At 45.0% G+C, this 18,327-nt stretch overlaps 1 protein-coding gene across 5 annotated transcripts in view; it reads right to left on the reverse strand.

Moving 5' to 3' along the window:
* Positions 1-18,327, reverse strand: part of ptpra (protein tyrosine phosphatase receptor type A) — a 323,319-nt gene that overhangs the window by 156,405 nt on the left and 148,587 nt on the right. For all 5 annotated transcript variants that reach the window (XM_085975519.1, XM_085975515.1, XM_085975518.1 and 2 more), the window contains exons 3-4: positions 1,824-1,900; positions 908-1,213 (exon numbers count right to left, since the gene is read on the reverse strand). In XM_085975519.1, coding sequence (XP_085831645.1) covers positions 908-1,213; positions 1,824-1,893 — 376 coding nt within the window. In that variant the 5' untranslated portion in view covers positions 1,894-1,900. The remainder of the gene's footprint in view (positions 1-907; positions 1,214-1,823; positions 1,901-18,327) is intronic.

Genomic DNA, 18,327 nt, shown 5'->3' on the forward strand with positions numbered 1-18,327 from the left:
TTGTGTACAGTTTTGGTCTCCTTACCCAAGGAAGAATATACTTACCATAGAGGGTTCACCAGACAGATTCCTGGAATGGGGGATTGTCCTATGAGGAGAGATTGAGTAGACTAGGCCTATATTCTCTAAAGTTTAGAAGAATGAGAGGTGATCTCATTGAAACATACAAAATTCTTACAGGGCTTGACAGGGTAGATGCTGGGAAGATGTTTCTCCTGGCTGGGGAGTCTAGAACCAGGGGTCACAGTCTCAGAATAAGGGGTCAGCCATTTAGGACTTAGATGAGAAATTTCTTCGCTCAGTCATTGAGTATATTTAAGACAGAGATCGATAGATTTTTGGATATTAAGGGAATCAAAGGATATGGGGATAGTGCAGGAAAGTGGAGTTGAGGTAGAAGATCAGCCATGACCTTATTGAATGGCGGAGCCGGCTCAAGGGGCCAAATGGCCTACTCCTACTTCTTACGTTATGTTCTCTCAGCTATAGAGGAAGTGGGTAGACCAGAAAGAATGGAAGGGAGAGAGGAGGAAGGAGGAAAAAAAGCCGAGAATCTGCAGAGATCAGCGGCATATAGTAAACTCTGTTCCCTCCCACCCCTCAAACACAAACACTTCCACTTTACAACAAACAAATACAAGTAACAGCTATCATGCAAAAAATAGGTTTGTGTGTGATAAATGAAACCCATGCATTTCATGCTGAACAAGTGAAGTTGATGGTAATATTTTATGATTAAAAACACAGCTATTTTATTTTTAAAAGAAACATTTTCATGTTTCTGAAATAATTCAATGCAACAACTTCACTACAAGTTAGTTCATTCCAACATAATACATTCACAGCAGGATTTGTTTGTCAAGCAAAAAAAAATTTGAACAAAATGGCAGGATGAAACTTGCTCTACCTGATGTGGGGACAGCAGTTGTTTCAGCTGACGACTCATTTGTTTTCCCAGTTGCTGTTATGAATGGATTGGCTGTTGCATTAGAATTTGTAATGTTTGGAGTCACTTCTTGCAAGGCTTTAGTTGTTGCTTCAGTTGCAGCGAGAGTAGAATTCTCGCTGACAGCATCTGTTGTATTAAACATTTGTGAATCATCTGCAGTCATAGAGGCTGATCCTGGGTTGGGAGTAGTCTGGGTTGTTGAAGTTTCTCTTTGCACGCTTGAGTTTGATAAGCTTGTAGTGGAGATGATGGTGGCAGGTGAAACTAAAAGCGAAAAGTAGATCAAAAACTGAAACTGGCTAAGGGCATGCATTAAAAAAATCAATTTTTTCTATGAATGAAGCAGGTAAGTGAGTAACAAAAAAGGGAACACAAGTACCACATGGAGAAATGGCTTTCATATCACACACCAATACTACACTTCATCCATTAACTGTACATTGCAAAATTCAGTTTTGTAACACTACATTCAGAATGCCCAAGTCACAACTTGAAAAATTTTCACAAGTGCATCTGCACATATAGTACTTAGGTAGGTACATTTGACCCATGTATAAGCAGAAGTATAGCTAGTGCTAATGTCTGTGGAATTGTTGATTAGAAAAAACTTTAAAAAAAATCTTTTCAATAAAGTGTTGGTGTAGGCTGTGGTATAAATAAGATTTCTGTATGAAATATGAAAATAGAAAATGAATTTGCTACTGTAGGATGATGAATAAAACTTGATTTGATTTCTGATTCATACTAAAACCTATTCCAGCAGTTAACGTTTTATGATTGCAACTTTATTGCAGTGAAATAATTTAAGAAGTTGTGGATGTTTGATTTGTAATGCAGTGTCTGCTTCAAGTTCACATTAGCTTCCATTACCTACCTGTTGTGTTCTGTGCTTGGAGGCATGTTAGACCACTGCACAACAGCAAGAACAGAAACCAGAAAGCCATGGTAATGCTGAAAATAAAAGTGAAAATGCATCATTTTTAACATAAATGTCTTTTGCAACATAATTCTTACTATATCAAGCACAGCACAATACAATGCACTACATATGTTCGAAGTTTGAGATTTCTCTTAAAACTGAGAATGAATAAAACATTAAATTATAAGAAAACGGCAAAGGATTCTACTTGTCAAAATTACCAGCTAGTACAATGAATTAACATGGGGAGCATCTCTACCAGTAAGAGCTTGCTTTATGCACATTTGCTAAATATGCTTGGTGTGCAAGCCATGCACCTGTTTCTATTTCCTATATAAAATGTCTCTTGCCTTCACTTTGAAATGTATTTTCAGTTTCCCACTGAAAGTCTCGTCATTCTTTCATTGCTTTACTACTAACTCCAAAATGTAGTGAGCACTGTAATACTAAATGCATCTATTCTCAGAGGCCTTTTAGTACATACGAACCAATGCTGCTATCTTTAAAGCCATTTACTATCTTAAGCAATCATTGGCAAGTAAACGGATTTAGAGCATTTGCTGCTGGATATATATGGTTTATAACTGAAAAGGTCCGATGATGGTAAGTAGCACTTAAATTATGTATCCAGATTTTCATCAATGTATGTCAGTTATCGATCACTGGACTGGAATAGGGAATGAACATACCTCTCCAAGTGCCCTGTTTTTTCTCTCAGTCAAGGGGAGTGTTGAAAGAATTCGCAGGTACAGTGCATTTTGTTCTTTCAAACCTGGTTCACAGCACGCCAACCAAAATAAGGGAAGATTAGAGATGATGATTTCAGCTCATATTAGCGGCTGGAATTGACAGGTTATTGCAGAGCCACTGGGTATGCAGTTTGTGGAAGCGGATTAGTATAAAATCACTCAATTTCAACTCTTGCTTTTCCACCTAATGTCACCCTGACAGCTTTGAAATGGATAACAGCCATTAACAGAATCACCTACAGGCATAACTGGTATTGTAGTTAATTGCTAACAATTAAAATGGATTTTACCTTCGACTAAAGCTTGACGCAGGAGCTTTAAATGAATTGAGATGAAATATTGTGATCCACTCAGCATTTTTAATATATAACTAGACGATCTCCCATGCCATTTGAAATGTAGTCTTCAGGTGAAGTAAGGTTAGTTGGCAGGAGATAACTGAACTAGAAGGCAAAAGCAAGAGTGGGGTGGAGGAGGCAGAAGGTAAGAGAAAGGTTAGAGGCTGGGGGGTAGGAGGGGGAGACCCAATGGAGTTAAAGGTTTGGGTGAGGGGAAGGTAGAGCAAGGGTAAAAGTTGGTAAGGAGGAGACTGGCAGAGCAGGGTTTGAAGCTGGGAGGAGGCAGGTTGGAGGCAGGTAGAGTGGAGCAAGACCAGAGAAGAGTTTAGGACCTGGGAAAGAGGGGTGAACATTGAAGTTGCCCAAGTGAGGCTGGATCGGAGAAGAAACCAGTGACAATATAATAAGCTCAACCAAAATTTTCCTGAGTGGGCACTGTTTTGAGGCAACGTGGGCACTGCACACCAGGGGCTGAATTTTGCCGGCGCTCAGAGTGCAGGTTTGGAGGCGGGTCCGCTATCAAAGTCACAAAGATTGACAGCGGGTCGGTATCCCACTGTAAACCCGCTTTCGTGACAGTTTCCCAAGTGACAAATCTGTCATCCCTGAACAGACCCGACATCAGCCAATTTAGATAGTTAAAAGCTTATTAAAAAGGTAGTTAAGAACCATTTTCCCCATGTACTTACCGTTTTACCAGGTTTTCAAAGAGGTTCCTGGAGAGTGGCTATCATGTAAGGCAAGTATGTCGGGTTCTCAATGACTGTGGATTGCTGTGAATAAGTGAAAGCTGCAGAAGTGGTCTAAAACCTACCATTTCACAGCTGTTCACTCACAATCTTAGAAGCTGGAGCATTAATGATTTGGAACCCGCTTTTGAAGTGTTTGGAGTAATCTCTCTATCCACTGTCGCCTCCTTGGAACAACCAATCTCAACATTGTCTTCTCAACCTCACTTGCCATCTATTCCATCAGCATTGGTGCCCTTGAAAAAATATCACCTTGGTCCTCAGCCCCAACACCTGCACCAACATCCACACCAACCTTCTCCGCAATCAACAGATGCTGCACTGGATACAGGGCATCATCAGCCATGCACATTGTTGCCTGGGATGCCATCAATGGCCTCAGCATGTCCGGATTTGCTTCATTTAACACTGTACACCCTGGCTGCCACATGATGCAACAGGTTGGCACCACCCCATAAGGCATCCGTGCAATATCCAAGCCATTCGTTTCACACTCATTACCATTGGGCAGGGTGGACATTATGTCTCACCATTCACTGGAACTCTCAGATACTTTCAACAGTGCACGCAAACCTATCCAAGGTGGCAAAGTGGTGACAATAAGGATTTCAATGCTTGACAACACATTAACAAAAAGTTTACACGAACATTGGCTAAAACACCCAAGTGCCTACCCTTGTGTGTTGTTAGTTGGTATGATTGGACTAGGGTGAGTGTGAGGGGTGGCTAGTGAGATGGGGAAGTGATAGCGTAGATAGAGAGGGATAGGTGGAGGTGCAAGGTAAGTTGGTGTGAGTAAGGATGTGCAGGAGTAGGGTAGGGAAGGCAGAGTGATGGGGATGTGATGAGTGGCACAGGAGGATGAGGTCGAGTGTGGCTTTGCAGTAACGTTTCGTGATCTACTGAGATCATTGAAAGGTTTGTGTCACTGCAGCCAGGTCCTCCGGACAACATCCCTGCTCATGTCCTCCTGTGCAATGTGCAACCAGGCTGCGTTGGTGTCCTGGGGAAGTCTCTACCACCCATTGAAAAGGAAGAGGACCTCCCTGCGTGCTGTCACTCCCTCCTTATGGAGGGAGTCATGGGAGAGCCTGGGTGCAGCCGTGCACCTTTGTGCAGAGCTTGCAGCACCTCAATGTTGCAGAACACGGACAGCACAAATGTCAAAATGAATGTGGACATGGCCCCTTTAAGGAAACCGGCTGATAAGCTTGCCCAAATGTAACACGAGATGGAGACAGGCTTCTCAGATGTTGAAGGCATCACTACCTTACATCCACAAATCAGAGGGCAAAATGACATGAAGGCTCCAAATAGCGTCAGCACGGCCACAGAATGTGAGCCTTCTCTCATAGCACTTCCACACTACTTCACCGAGCCAAGTCCAAGTCCAAGAGCTGAAGGGCACGCTGGGTACCTGCAGAGAGCTCAAAGCCTATAGTAAGACCATCCGGGGTGAGTGCGAGAGATCATCAAGGATCAGCATGTTCCCAGAATCATAATTCTGGAGACGCAACTTAGCCTCTTCTCCAAGTCTCCTGTCAGTGGGAGTTCACTTAGAAAGAGCTCTAGGATAGGTAGCTGTGCATCCACAACACCACCACAAAAGTGGGCAAGAGTATAGCATCATGGTAATAATGAGTAGAGAGTGACATAGCGATTCTGTTTTTAATAAATCACTGATGGTACTTGATCATTGTTCCATAATGATACAAATTACGACACGAAAACAGGTCATTCAGCCCAACCAGCCTGTGTTAGTGTTCATCCTCCACACAAACAGTAATCCTAATCCCATGTGCCTGCCCTGTTTACCAAATCCCTTTATTCCTCTTTAAAATGTTGAAGGAATTTGATAGGATAAAGAGAAATGATTTCCTCTGGTGGGGGAATCCAGAACAGGGAGGCATAATCTTAAAATTAGAGCTAGGCTGTACAGGAGTGAAATCAGGAAGCATGTTTTCACACAAAGGGTAGTAGAAATCTGGAACCATCTTTCTCAAAAGACTGTGGATGTTGGGTTAATTGGAAATTTTCAACACTGAGACCACTAGATTTTTGTTAGGTATAGGTATTGATTCAATTGAATGGCAGAACAGGCTCAAGCAGCTGAATGGCCTGCTCCTATATATGTTCCTTCAACAACCGATCTAGCCTATTCCTAAATTATGACAGTGTCTCTGTTTCAATCACTAACCGTCCTCACCATACACAATTCTGATAAGAAACAAACAATCAGGAGCTGGAACTGTAGCCAATTTTACACACCTAACACAGTGGCATTAAGACCAATTACAGCACTTTTATCACTGACTGGGCTGAGACCAGTTAACTCAACACAGACAAGGGATTGAATCTAGTCTGTACCCCTTTGTTACTCACTAGACAAATTCACTGAGCCAAAGGAGCCTACATTTGTCTTTTCTTTACAACACTGGCATCTATCCGACAATGTGGAAAACTACCCAGGTATGTCCTGTCCACAAAAAGCAGGACAAATCCAACCCGGCCAATTACCGCCCCATCAGTCTACTCTCAAACATCAGCAAAGTGATGGAAGGGGTCATCAACAGTGCTATCAAGTAGCACTTACTCACCAATAACCTGCTCACTGATGCCCAGTTTGGGTTCCGCCAAGGCCACTCGACTCCCGACCTCATTATAGCCGTGGTCCAAACATGGACGAAGGAGTTGAATTCCAGAGGTCAGGTGAGAATGACTGCCCTTGACATAAGGCAGCATTTGACAGAGTATGGCATCAAGGAGCACCTAGTAAAACTGAAGTCAATGGGAGTCAGGGGAAAAACACTCCACTGGCTGGAGTCATACCTAGCACAAAGGAAGATGGTTGTGGTGGTTGAAGGTCAATGCAGCACAGCCCCAGGACATCGCTGCAGGAGTTCCTCAGGGCAGTGTCCTAGGCCCAACCATCTTCAGCTGCTTCATCAATGAGCTTCCTTCCAACATAAGGTCAGAAATGGGGATGTTCGCAGATGACTGCACCATGTTCAGTGCCATTCACAACTCCTCAGATAATGAAGCAGTCCATGCCTGCATGCAACAAGACCTGGATGACACAGAGGCTTGGGCTGGTAAGTGGCAGGTAACATTCGTGCCACAGAAGTGCCAGGCAATTACTATCTCCAACAAGCGAGAGTCTAACCACCTCCCCTTGACATTCAACGGCATTACCATCGCCAAATCCCCCACCATCAACGTCCTGGGGGTCACTATTGACCAGAAACTTAACTGGACCAGCCACATAAATACTGTGGCAACAAGAGGTCAGTGGCTAGGTATTCTGCGGCAAGTGTCTCACCTCCTGACTCCCCAAAGCCTTTCCACCATCTACAGGAAACTTTCGATTTACCGGCACCTAAATAACCGAAAATCTCGGTTAACCGGCAAAATTCAGGAGTAGGTTCAGGTAAGTTTTACTTCATATTGTACTTGCCTTCCTCGATCTGTTGCTGTGCAAGGGTGTGGCTGCAGCTGTTGCTAAGCTATAGAGACGCTTGGAAGTTGTGGCCATTGTTCTGCACTTGTTGCTTTATACGGAGCTGTCAGCTCTCCGTATCTTTTACTATAGCTTTCGGTTATCCGGAATTTTTGATGAACCGGCACCACGTCGGTCCCGTCGGTGCCGAATGAAAAAAAAGTTTCCTGTACAAGGCACAAGGAGTGTGATGGAATACTCTCCACTTGCCTGGATGAGTGCAGCTGCAACACCACTAAAGAAGCTCGACACCATCCACGACAAAGCAGCCCGCTTGATTGGCACCCCATCCACCACCTTAAACATTCACTCCCTCCACCACCGGCGTACCGTGGCTGCAGTGTGTACCATCTACAAGATGCACTGCAGCAACTCGCCAAGGCTTCTTTGGCAGCACCTCCCAAACCAGCGACCTCTTCCACCTAGAAGGACATGGGCAGTAGGCGCATGAGAACACCACCATCTCCAAGATACCCGCCAAGTCACACACCATCCTGACTTAGAAGTATATCGCCTATCCTTCATCGTCGCTGGGTCAAAATCCTGGAACTCCCTACCTAACAGCACCGTGGGAGTAACTTTACCACACGGACTGCAGCGGTTCAAGGCGGCGGCTCACCACCACCTTCCCAAGGGCAACTAGGGATGGGTAATGAGGGCTGGCCTTGTCAGCGATGCCCAAATCCCATAAATGAATTTTAAAAAAATGCTAAATCGGGAATCCCTCAAGGACATGAATTTGGGTTCACTAGGTTTCTTCATTAACAATCTGCTGAACATTAGCTATGGTTAAGTTCTTTACTCATGACCTCACTTTCTACAAAAGGTGGTTGATTGCTCATCTGAAAGACAAACAGCAACAGAATCACTGCACAGAAAATTATGGGCAAATTGTGCATTATCTTTAATACTAGAAAATAAAACCAACAGCTATTGAGAAAGATTGATAATGACGTTGCCCAATAACCTTTATTCCAGCTCCTCCAAAAGGGATTAAAAAAAAGTCGTGACAGTGACTGGATGGAAGATCCTCAAGAAAGCTTAGCAATCACTGCAGGACTTAGCATTATTAAAGCATACACTCTGCAAATCTTTGACTTGCCTGCTAGTACCAAGTCTTTCTGCATTACCAGCAACCATGAGAATTAATTCCCCACATCTCTTATCCTTATCATAATTACCATTGCCTGTGTCTGGTATGTCACCTTATATACACACAAGCAAATTGTTTTTGAAGCTTCAAATAGGGTTGATTTAAACATAATTGACAAATTTAAAAAATGGAAAAATGTGACTCATACTCATGCCCACTTTCCAGAGAAAGCATTATCTTCCAGAATACTTGAAAAGCAGAAAATTGCAGGGCAATAGGGAAAGAACAGGGTAGTGGGACTAACTGGATAGCTCTTTCAAAGAGCTGACACAAGCACGATGGGCCAAACGGCCTATTTCGATGCTATATGATTCTATGGCGATACCCTTGTTCACTTTTCCAGCTACCCTCCCCCTGGCATAGAGTCATAACGGCACAGAAAGAGGCCATTCGGCCCCCCCGAGTCCATGTCGGCTCTCTTTGGAGCGATCCAGTCAGTCCCATTCCCCCGCTCTATCCCCGGAGCCCTGTAAGTTTATTTCCCTCAAGTGCCTATCCAGTCTCCCCTTGAAAACAGTGAGTGTTTCCACTTCCATCACTTCCGTCGGCAGCGAGTTCCAGGTCCTCACCACTCGCTGTAAAAATGTTTTCCCTCACAGCGCCCCTGTATCTCTTGCCCAAAACCTTAAATCTGTGTCCCCTAGTCCTTGTACCATCAACAAGTGGGAACAGCCTTTCCCCGTCTAGCCTCTCCAAACCCGTCATAATCTTGTACACCTCTATCAAATCACCCCTCAACCTCCTTTGCTCTAATAAAAACAAATCCAGCTTCTCCAACCTGTCCTTGTAGCTACGATCCTCCATCCCCAGAACCATTCTGGTAAATCTCCTCTGCACCCTCTCAAGGGCCTTCACATCCTTCCTAAAGTGTGGTGACCAGAACTGGAAGCAATACTCCAGTTGTGGCCTAACCAGCGCTTTATGAAAGATCAGCATAACTTCTCTACTTTTGTACTCAATACCTCTATTTATGGAGCCCAAGATCCCATATGCTTTGTTAACCACTCTCTCAATATATCTTGCCACCTTCAGGGACCTATGCACATTAACTCCCAGGTCCCTCTGTCCTGCACACTCTTTAAAACTGTGCCATTAAGTGTATATTGCCTCTCTCTGTGCCTTCTGCCAAAATGCATCACCTCACACTTCTCTGTATTAAATTCCATCTGCCACTTGTCTGCCCATTCTGCTAGCCTTTCTATGTCCTGTTGCAGTCCATTGTTATCATCATCACTGTTTGCCACACCCCAGAGTTTGGCATCATCGGCAAATTTAGAAATTCTACTCTGTATTCCAATATCCAGGTCATTTATATATATCAAAATAAAGCAGTGGCCCCAGCACTGACCTTTGGGGAACACCACTATCTACAGGAAACTTTGTGTTATTCGGAGGCTAAATGTCTGGCAAGCTCGAGCCACGGCAAAAATCAGGAGCCGTTTTGTTAGGTTTTTTTTCTTCTCGTGGCTTTTTTTTTTCCAACAGTCAGGTTCTGCAAAGTCTCTGTAGCTTAGCAACAGCTTCAGAGAGACGCTTCCAAGGTACGGGCCGACTGTTTAGAAGCTGTTGCTAAGCAACAGTGTTTGTTGTCAGATACGGAGATGAAAAGCTCTGTATGCTTCAACATTAACGCTGGTGTGTCCGGCAGTTTTGAGGGAACGGCAACAGCTCGGTCCCGTCGGTGCCGGATAGCACAAAGTTTCCTGTACCATCCTCCAGTCTGAAAAACAGCCATTTACCATTTCTGTCCTTAAGTCAATTCCTTATTCAAGTTGCCACTGACCCACCTATTCCATGAGCCTCAATTTTGTTAACCAGCCTTATATGTGGTACTTTGTCAACACCTTCTGAAAATCCATGTAGAGAACATCCATTGCATTCCCATCATCAATCTCACGTTACTTTGTAAAAAAATTCAATCAGATTAGTCAAATACGATCTGCCTTTTACAAATCCGTGTTGGCTCTCCTTAATTAGCATAAACCTCTCCAAGTGCCCGTTAATTTTTTCCTTGATTACTGTTTCTAAAACTTTACCCACCATTGATGTTAAACTGACCGGCCTGTAGTTACTAGGATTGTCCTTGCACCCTTTGAACAATGGTGTCATATTTGCCACTTTCCAATCCTCAGGCACCTCTCCCTCATCTAGGGAAAATTAGAAAATTATGGCAAGCCCTTCCGCTATCTCCTCCCCCAATTCCCTTAGCAACCTGGGATGCAAGCCATCTGGACAGGCGACATATCCACTCTAAGCATTCCCAGCCTTTCTAGTGCATCCTGTCTATCAATTTTCACCCCTTCCATTGCTTCTACCTTTTCCACTTCTACCGATATTTTGTCAGCATCCACCTCCTTAGTAAACACCGACACAAAGTACTCATTGAGTATTCTAGCCTTGTCCTGCGCCTCTAAGCATATATCACCTTCTTTGTCCCCAATAGGCCCCACCCGCCTCTTACTGTTTACATGCCAGATGATGATTTTTGGGTTCCCTTTTATGTTAACCGCCATTCTACTCTCATATTCTCTCTCTGCCAATCTTATTTTCATCTTCACTTCCCCCCTCAATTTATTGTATTTGGTCTGGTTCTCCCTTGAAGAATTCACCTGACATGCATCATGTTTTTTGTTTCATCATCTTCTCTATCGCCCTCATCATCCAAGGAGCCCTTGCTTTGGTTCCCTTACCCATCCCTCTTTTTGGAATGTACCTAGGCTGTACTTGGAACATCTCCTCCTTAAAGATCACCCACTGTTCCGTTATAGTTTTTCCTGTCAGGCTTTGGTTCCATTTTAGCTTTGGCTAGATCCTTTTGCATCTCATTGAAGTTAGCCCTATTCCAGTTTAAAAGTTCCACTCTAGATTGTTCCTTGCTTCTCTCCATTGCTAATCTAAATCTTAAGATACGATGATCACTCATACCCCAAGACACTTGGTCGACCTGGCCCACCACATTCTCCAGCACCAGATCCAGCAATGCCTCCTTGTTGGGCCAACAACATACTGGTCAAGGAAATTCTCCTGAACACATTTCAGAAATTCCTCCCCCTCCTTTCCCTTTACCCTAGCATTATTCCAATCGATATTTGGATAATTAAAGTCCCCCAATATCACCACTCTATAGCTCTTGCATATCTCTGCAATTTCCCTACAGATTTGCTCCTCTACCTCTCTCTCGCTATTTGCATCTTCTTGACAACCACACCAATTATTTACCTCCTGTAACACCAGAGCCCCAAACACTCCTTCGATGCGAGACAACAATTTACATGTACAGGAAACTTTGTGCTATCCGGCACCGACAGGACCCAGCTGTTGCCGTCCCATCAAAACTGCCGGACAAACCAGCGCTAATGTTGAAACATACGGAGATTTTGAGCTCCGTATCTGGCAACAAACCCTGTTGCTTAGCAACAGCTTCTAAACAGTCGGCCGTACCTTGCAAGCGTCTCTGTAGCTTAGCAACAGCTTCAGCGAGACCTTGCAGAGCCTGACTGGTGGAAAAAAAAGCAACAAAAAGAAAAAAAAACTAACGAAACGGCTCCTGATTTTTGCCGGTGGCTCAAGCATTCCGGACAGTTAACCTCCGGATAAACCAAAGTTTCCTGTAGTGTTTGGTTCACTGCCACCTCTCTTCCAGGAATGCCCACCTTGAAGAAGTTCTACTCTTCTCTTAGACGACATTTCTGTTTGTCTCTTCAACCTTGTTCATCTTCATTGCTTTCAGTTTCCCTTCTCGTGTTTGATCAGGTATCTGCCAAGACTCGGTTTCACAGCCACATCTCTTCCCTCAGTAACCGTCTCCGGTTCCGACTTATTCCACGTGGATTCCAACTAAACTTCCACCCTTTGTGTTTCGGATCCACCCAGGATTACAAATATCTCCAAGATATTCATCATTCCTCGAACTACTGCTCTCGTCGCATCTTGAGATCCACGCTCAATGCTATGCGGCGCCACATTAACACTCTCGACCTCTCTCTTCAGCAGCACCGACGCACTCTCTCAAAGCTGTCCGGGTCCACAGTTCCATTTCATCCTTCGACTCATGCGACGCTTCAACAAAAAACTTTTTTTTCTTCCTTTCTGATGTCAAGGATCGCAAGCTTCATCAACTCTTGAACACCAACGCCCCTCCAGAACCTCCTTCCCCTTCACGTTCCTCTGACCCCTCTTCTCCCAATCTCACCCCCTGCCGCGTTTTCACCATCCCTTCTGACCTTCCCCTCTCTGACCGCAAACAATCAGTCCTCAGCAAAGGCCTGAGCTTCATCCCCTTACACCCCCACCTCAATGAATTTCGAGCTCGACACGATGCTGAGCTCTTTTTCCGCCACCTTCCCCTCCATGCCCACTTCTTTGGCCAGGAGTCTTCCCCCCGCACAGCTGACCCTTTCTCCCGCTTTCAGAATTCTCGTTCTACCTGGACCCCTCCCTCCGGCCTCTTACCCTCTCTAGATCTTTTCATTGCAAACTGCCGTGACATCGGCTGTCTGCATTTCTCAGCTCCCCTCACTCACTCCAACCTACCTCCCTCTGAACTTGCAGCACTCCATTCTCTCAGCTCCAACCCCGACATCGTCATTAAACCTGCTAACATGGGTCCTAGCTATGCCTGCCTTTTCGTGGGATATGTGAAACACTCTTTGTTCCAGTCCTACTCGGGTCCCCTCCCTCACCTCTTTTTCCGGTACATTGATGACTGTATCGGTGACGTCTCCTGCACTCGCCCTGAACTAGAAAATTTCATTCACTTTGCTTCCAATTTCCACCCTTCCCTCACCTTCACATGGTCCATCTCCGACTCTTCCTTCCCTTCCTCGACTTCTCCATCTCTGAAGATAGGTTATTGACCAACATTCACTACAAGCCCACTGACTCCCACAGCTACCTGGACTACACTTCCTCCCACCCCGCCTCCTGCAAGGACTCTATTCCATTCTCCCAGTTTCTCCGTCTCCGCCGCATCTGCTCCGACGATGCCACCTTCCATACTAGTGCTTCCGACATGTCTTCCCTTTTCCTCAACCGAGGATTCCCCTCTACTGTGGTTGACACGGCCCTCGACCATGTCCGTTCTATCTCGCACACTTCTGCCCTCACCCCTGCCCCTCCCTCCCGGAACCACGATAGAGTTCCACTTGTCCTCACCTTTCACCCCACCAGCCTCCACATTCAACGGATCATCCTCCGCCATTTCCGCCACCTCCAGCGTGCTCCCACCACCAAACGCATTTTTCCCTCACCTCCCCTTTCAGCATTCCGTTGGGACCGCTCCCTCCGTGACACCCTAGTCCACTCTTCAACCACCCCCGGCACCTTCCCGTGCAAGCACAGGAGATGCAACACATGCCCTTATACCTCCCCCCTTCCCACTGTCCAGGGCCCCAAACACACCTTCCAGGTGAAACAGCGATTTACTTGTACTTCTTGCAATCTAGTATACTGTATCCGCTGCTCACGATGCGATCTCCTCTACATTGGGAGACCAAACACAGATTGGGTGACCGCTTTGCGGAACACCTCTGTTCAGTCCGTAAGGCGGACCCCGAGCTCCCGGTGGCCTGGAACTTTAATTCTCCACTCCATTCCCACTCGGACCTCACCATCCTCGGCCTCTTGCACTTATCCACGGAAGCTCAGCGTAAGCTCGAGTAACAGCACCTCATCTTTCGATTAAGCACTCTACAGCCCTCTGGACTCAACATAAGAGTTCAACAATTTCAGATCATAACCTCGGCCCCCATCACATATATTTTCTCTTTTTTTAAATCCACATTTTTTGCTTGGCCCCCCCCTTTTTTCTTCTTCCCTCCCACATGGCTGCTGCCCTTCATTCTGCCAGCGCAATTCACACCCCATCTAGAGCCATCCTTTGTTCCTTAACCTGTCCCATTACCACATCCTCTCGCCTTGAATATCTCTTAATGTCTCTCAATGTCTTTTAATCTCTCCTGCTTTCTATCCTATCACTGACCTTCCTGTTATAAATCTCATCATTCATCAAGAAACTACTCGTGAAATAATGCTGGACGGCCAGCTGGTGGCGCCGTCCAAGGAGTATAAATACTCGGGTGTCAGCCCCAGCTTGCCAGGGACATTTTGTAGGACAAGGAACTAGTGAAGTACAACTAGCCCTCCATGTTCTGAAACAAGTTGATTAAAGCCTTGCTTTATGCTCAAACCAAGTGCGTAGTGAGTTTTATTACGTCAATTTAATCAACTTGATATCGAATCCACGCTTTGGGTGATTTCGGGAACAGCCAACTACGACTCGAACCGTAGAAGGGAACTCAGACAAGTAATCGATCCATCATGGAGAAACTACTCAGACCCATCCGTCTCGACCTGGACCCGAATTCACTTACAGCTGCTAAGGTATGGAAACACTGGTATCGTACTTTCAGCAACTTCCTCAGGGTGTATGGTGAAAATGTTCCTGATAAATTAGAGATACTTGCTAATTATGTATCCCTCATGTGTTTGATTATATCGAAGACTGTGTAGACTATGACGCCACTATCCAAATACTACAGCAGCTATATGTTAAGTCCCCAAATAAAATTTTTGCTCAGCATCTACTGGCCACAACTCGACAACAACCCGGGGAATCACTTGGCGAATTCCTTCAGGAACTTCACAGGCTCAGCAAGGATTGTAATCTTAAAGCTGTTACAGCTGAGCAGTACTAGGAGGAGTTAATTCGTGATTCCTTTATTAATGGGGTTGCGTCTCCATTCATACGTCAGCGTCTGTTGGAGAATAAAACCCTCAAGTTACAGGCTGCCGATGACCAGGCATGTTCTCTGGACTTAGCAAAGAGGAATGCAGACACCTACCTTTCACCACATGCACGGGCTGCTGCTATCACTTTTAGTAACTCTTTCGATAGGCCTCAGGCGGAAGCCCTCACGGATGACGACTCCAACCCGGCTGATGACAACCCTACCCTAGAAACCTACACTGATGACGACCCCGCCCTAGCGGCATCTTGGCAATCTGGAAGGAAGCGTTTCTTCTGTGGAGGTACGTTCCATTATAGGAAATTTTGTCCTGCTCATAACGCGACCTGCAATCATTGCAGCAAAAAAGGTCACTTTTCTAAGGTATGCCAGTCAAGAGCCGCTGTTAGTAAGAAAGGCCACTTTTCTAAGGTATCCGCTTTTCAATTCAAGCTCCATATTCCTTTACACTCTTTACAAGAATTAACTAATTCTCACAGCAGCGCAAAACAGAGTCATACAGACCAAAAGGTTCCAGGCTTGCTTCCTGATCTGTGTTGATTTAGCTGTTTGCAGCCGAGTGGCAGTAGGGTACTACAAATGGCTTTGACACCCCTGGGCTAGGGAAGGAAAATCTGTCAGATTCCTGTTCCTGATTGCTATCAAATGATTCCTCTTGAAAAGCAGCTGTATATGGCACAATAAGAAAGAAAAGTAGGATCAGCTGTAATGTTTGGTTGGCAAGTAGCTTACAGTACTCACCGTCTGGGCTCAAAAAATGACAAATGGTCATTTGGGCAAAGTATGAACAACAACAACTTGTATTTATATAACACCTTTAACGTAGTAAAATGTCCCAAGATGCTTCACAGGAGCGTTAAGACAAAAAATTTGACACCGAGCCACATAAGGAGAAATTAGGGCAGGTGACCAAAAGCTTGGTCAGAGGGGTGGGTTTTAAGGAGCGTCTTAAAGGAGGAAAGAGAGGTAGAGAGGCGGAGAAGTTTAGGCAAGGAATTCCAGAGCTTAGGGCCTAGGCAACAGAAGGCACGGCCACCAATGGTTGAGCGATTATAATCAGGGATGCTCAAGAGGGCAGAATTAGAGGAGCGCAGATAACTCGGGGGGGGGGTTGTGGGACTGGAGGAGTTTAGAGATAGGAAGGAGCGAGGCAATGGAGGGATTTGAAAAAAAGGATGAGAATGAAACAATGAAGAGGCAACAGGCTATAAAACTAGATCCCAGCATGAGCTGACACATTCAGGAAAGAGAAGGCAATTGAAGGGGGATTTTTTTTTTAAAATTTTTTTTTATAGTTAACCAGAGCAGCACTGGACAGGCAATTGAAGGGGGATTTTTTTTTTAAAATTTTTTTTTATAGTTAACCAGAGCAGCCTGACACAATGACATCCTCTGTGAATGTGGCAGTGGTGCACTCTACCTCGTCAGACCCTACCCTAGACTCCTGCTGGTTCCACTCTTACCTGTTCAATCATTGCCAGAACATCCCCAGCAATGGCTTCTCTTCCCGCCACGTACCGTTATCTCTGGAGTGTCACAAGAATCTATCCGTAGGCCTTCATCTTACTGCCACTAGATGACATCATCCGAAGACATGGGATCAGGTTCCACATATACACTGACGACATCCATTTCACCATCTCTCTCAACCTCTCCAATGCCCGAGTTGTCAGACTGCTTGTCTGAGCCACAATTTCCTCCAGTTAAACATTGGGAAGGCCGAAGCCATCATCTTTGGCCCCACCAGAAACCCGTACCCTTGCCACTGATTCCATCCGCTCCCCGACTATTCTCAGGTTGAAAACTACTGTTCTTTTTGCTCAAAGAAATCTCAACGTCCTTTTTGACCCCATAATCTCTCCATCACAAAGACTGCCTACTTCCACCTCTGCAGAATTATACAAACACAGGAGGCAGCCATTCGGCCCATCGTGCCAGTGCCAGCTGTCCAATTAGTCCCACTCCCCTGCTCTTTCCACATAGCACTGCAATTTTTTTCCCTTTCAAGTATTTATCCAATTCCTTTTAGAAAGTTACGATTGAATCTGCTTCAACCATCCTTTCAGGCAGTGCATTCCAGATCATCATAACTTGCTGTATAAAAAAAAATCTCCATCTCCCCATGGTTCTTTTGCCAATTACCTTAAATCTGTGTCCTCTGGTTACCGGCCCCCTGCCAGTGTAAACAGTTTCTCCCTATTTACTCTAGCTAAATCCCTCATAATTTTGATCACCACTATTAAATTTCCTCTTAACCTTCGCAACTCTGAGAACTCTACCAGTTTCTCTAGTCTCGCCAGTCCCTCAGCACTGGTACCATTCTAGTAAATGTCCTCTGCACCTTCTCCAAGGCATTGAACATCTTCCTAAAGTGTGGTGCCTAGAATTGGACACAATGCTCCAGTTGCGGCCTAACCAGTGATTTATAAAGGTTTATCATAACTTCCTTGCTTTTGTACTCTATGCCTCTATTAATAAAGCAAAGGATCCTGTATACTTTTTAAACAGTGTTCTCAGCTTGTCCTGTCACCTTCAAAGAGTTGTGTACGTACACACCCAGGTCTTTGTTCCTATCCCACACCAAGTCCTGCTCACCCATCACCTATGCTTACAGACCTACATTGGCTCCCAGTCTGGCAACACCTCAACTTTAAAATTCTCATCCTCATGTTGAAATATGTTCATGGTGTCACCCATCTCTATCTCTCTAATCCTCTCCAGTGCTACAACTCTCCGAGAACTCTACATTCCTCCAAATCTGGCATCCTCCACTCCGTTCGCCTCTTCATTGGCGGCTGCACCTTCAGCTGTCTCGGCCCCAAGCTCTGGAATTCCCTCGCTAAACCTTTCGTCACCATCGCTCTTCCTTTAGTGCCCTCTGCAAAAGTTACCTCTTTAACCAAGCTTATATCAGCCTTCCAAATAGCTGCTTCTTTGGCTCAGTGCCAACTTTTGCCTGATTATGCTTCTGGGATGCGCCTTGAGATGTTTTTGTACATTAAAATGTTATATAAATGCTAGTTGCTGGTGCTGTTGTAGACATCATAGAAATCCCTGAATTTGGACTGAAAGCAGGATCGCCATCACTGAAACTTCACCCGTTTTAAAAGAAATTGCTTTTCTAAAGTTCTTTCGATGTCCAAATGAGCTTCACATCCAATGAATTACTTTTTGAAGGACAGTCACCGTTTTCCATGGCTAATTTGTACAGAACAAGGACCCAGAGAC

This window comes from Somniosus microcephalus, chromosome 2 (genome assembly GCF_052327205.1).
Source record: "Somniosus microcephalus isolate GS21.2 chromosome 2, FLI_Smic_1.0, whole genome shotgun sequence".
NCBI lineage: Eukaryota > Metazoa > Chordata > Chondrichthyes > Squaliformes > Somniosidae > Somniosus > Somniosus microcephalus.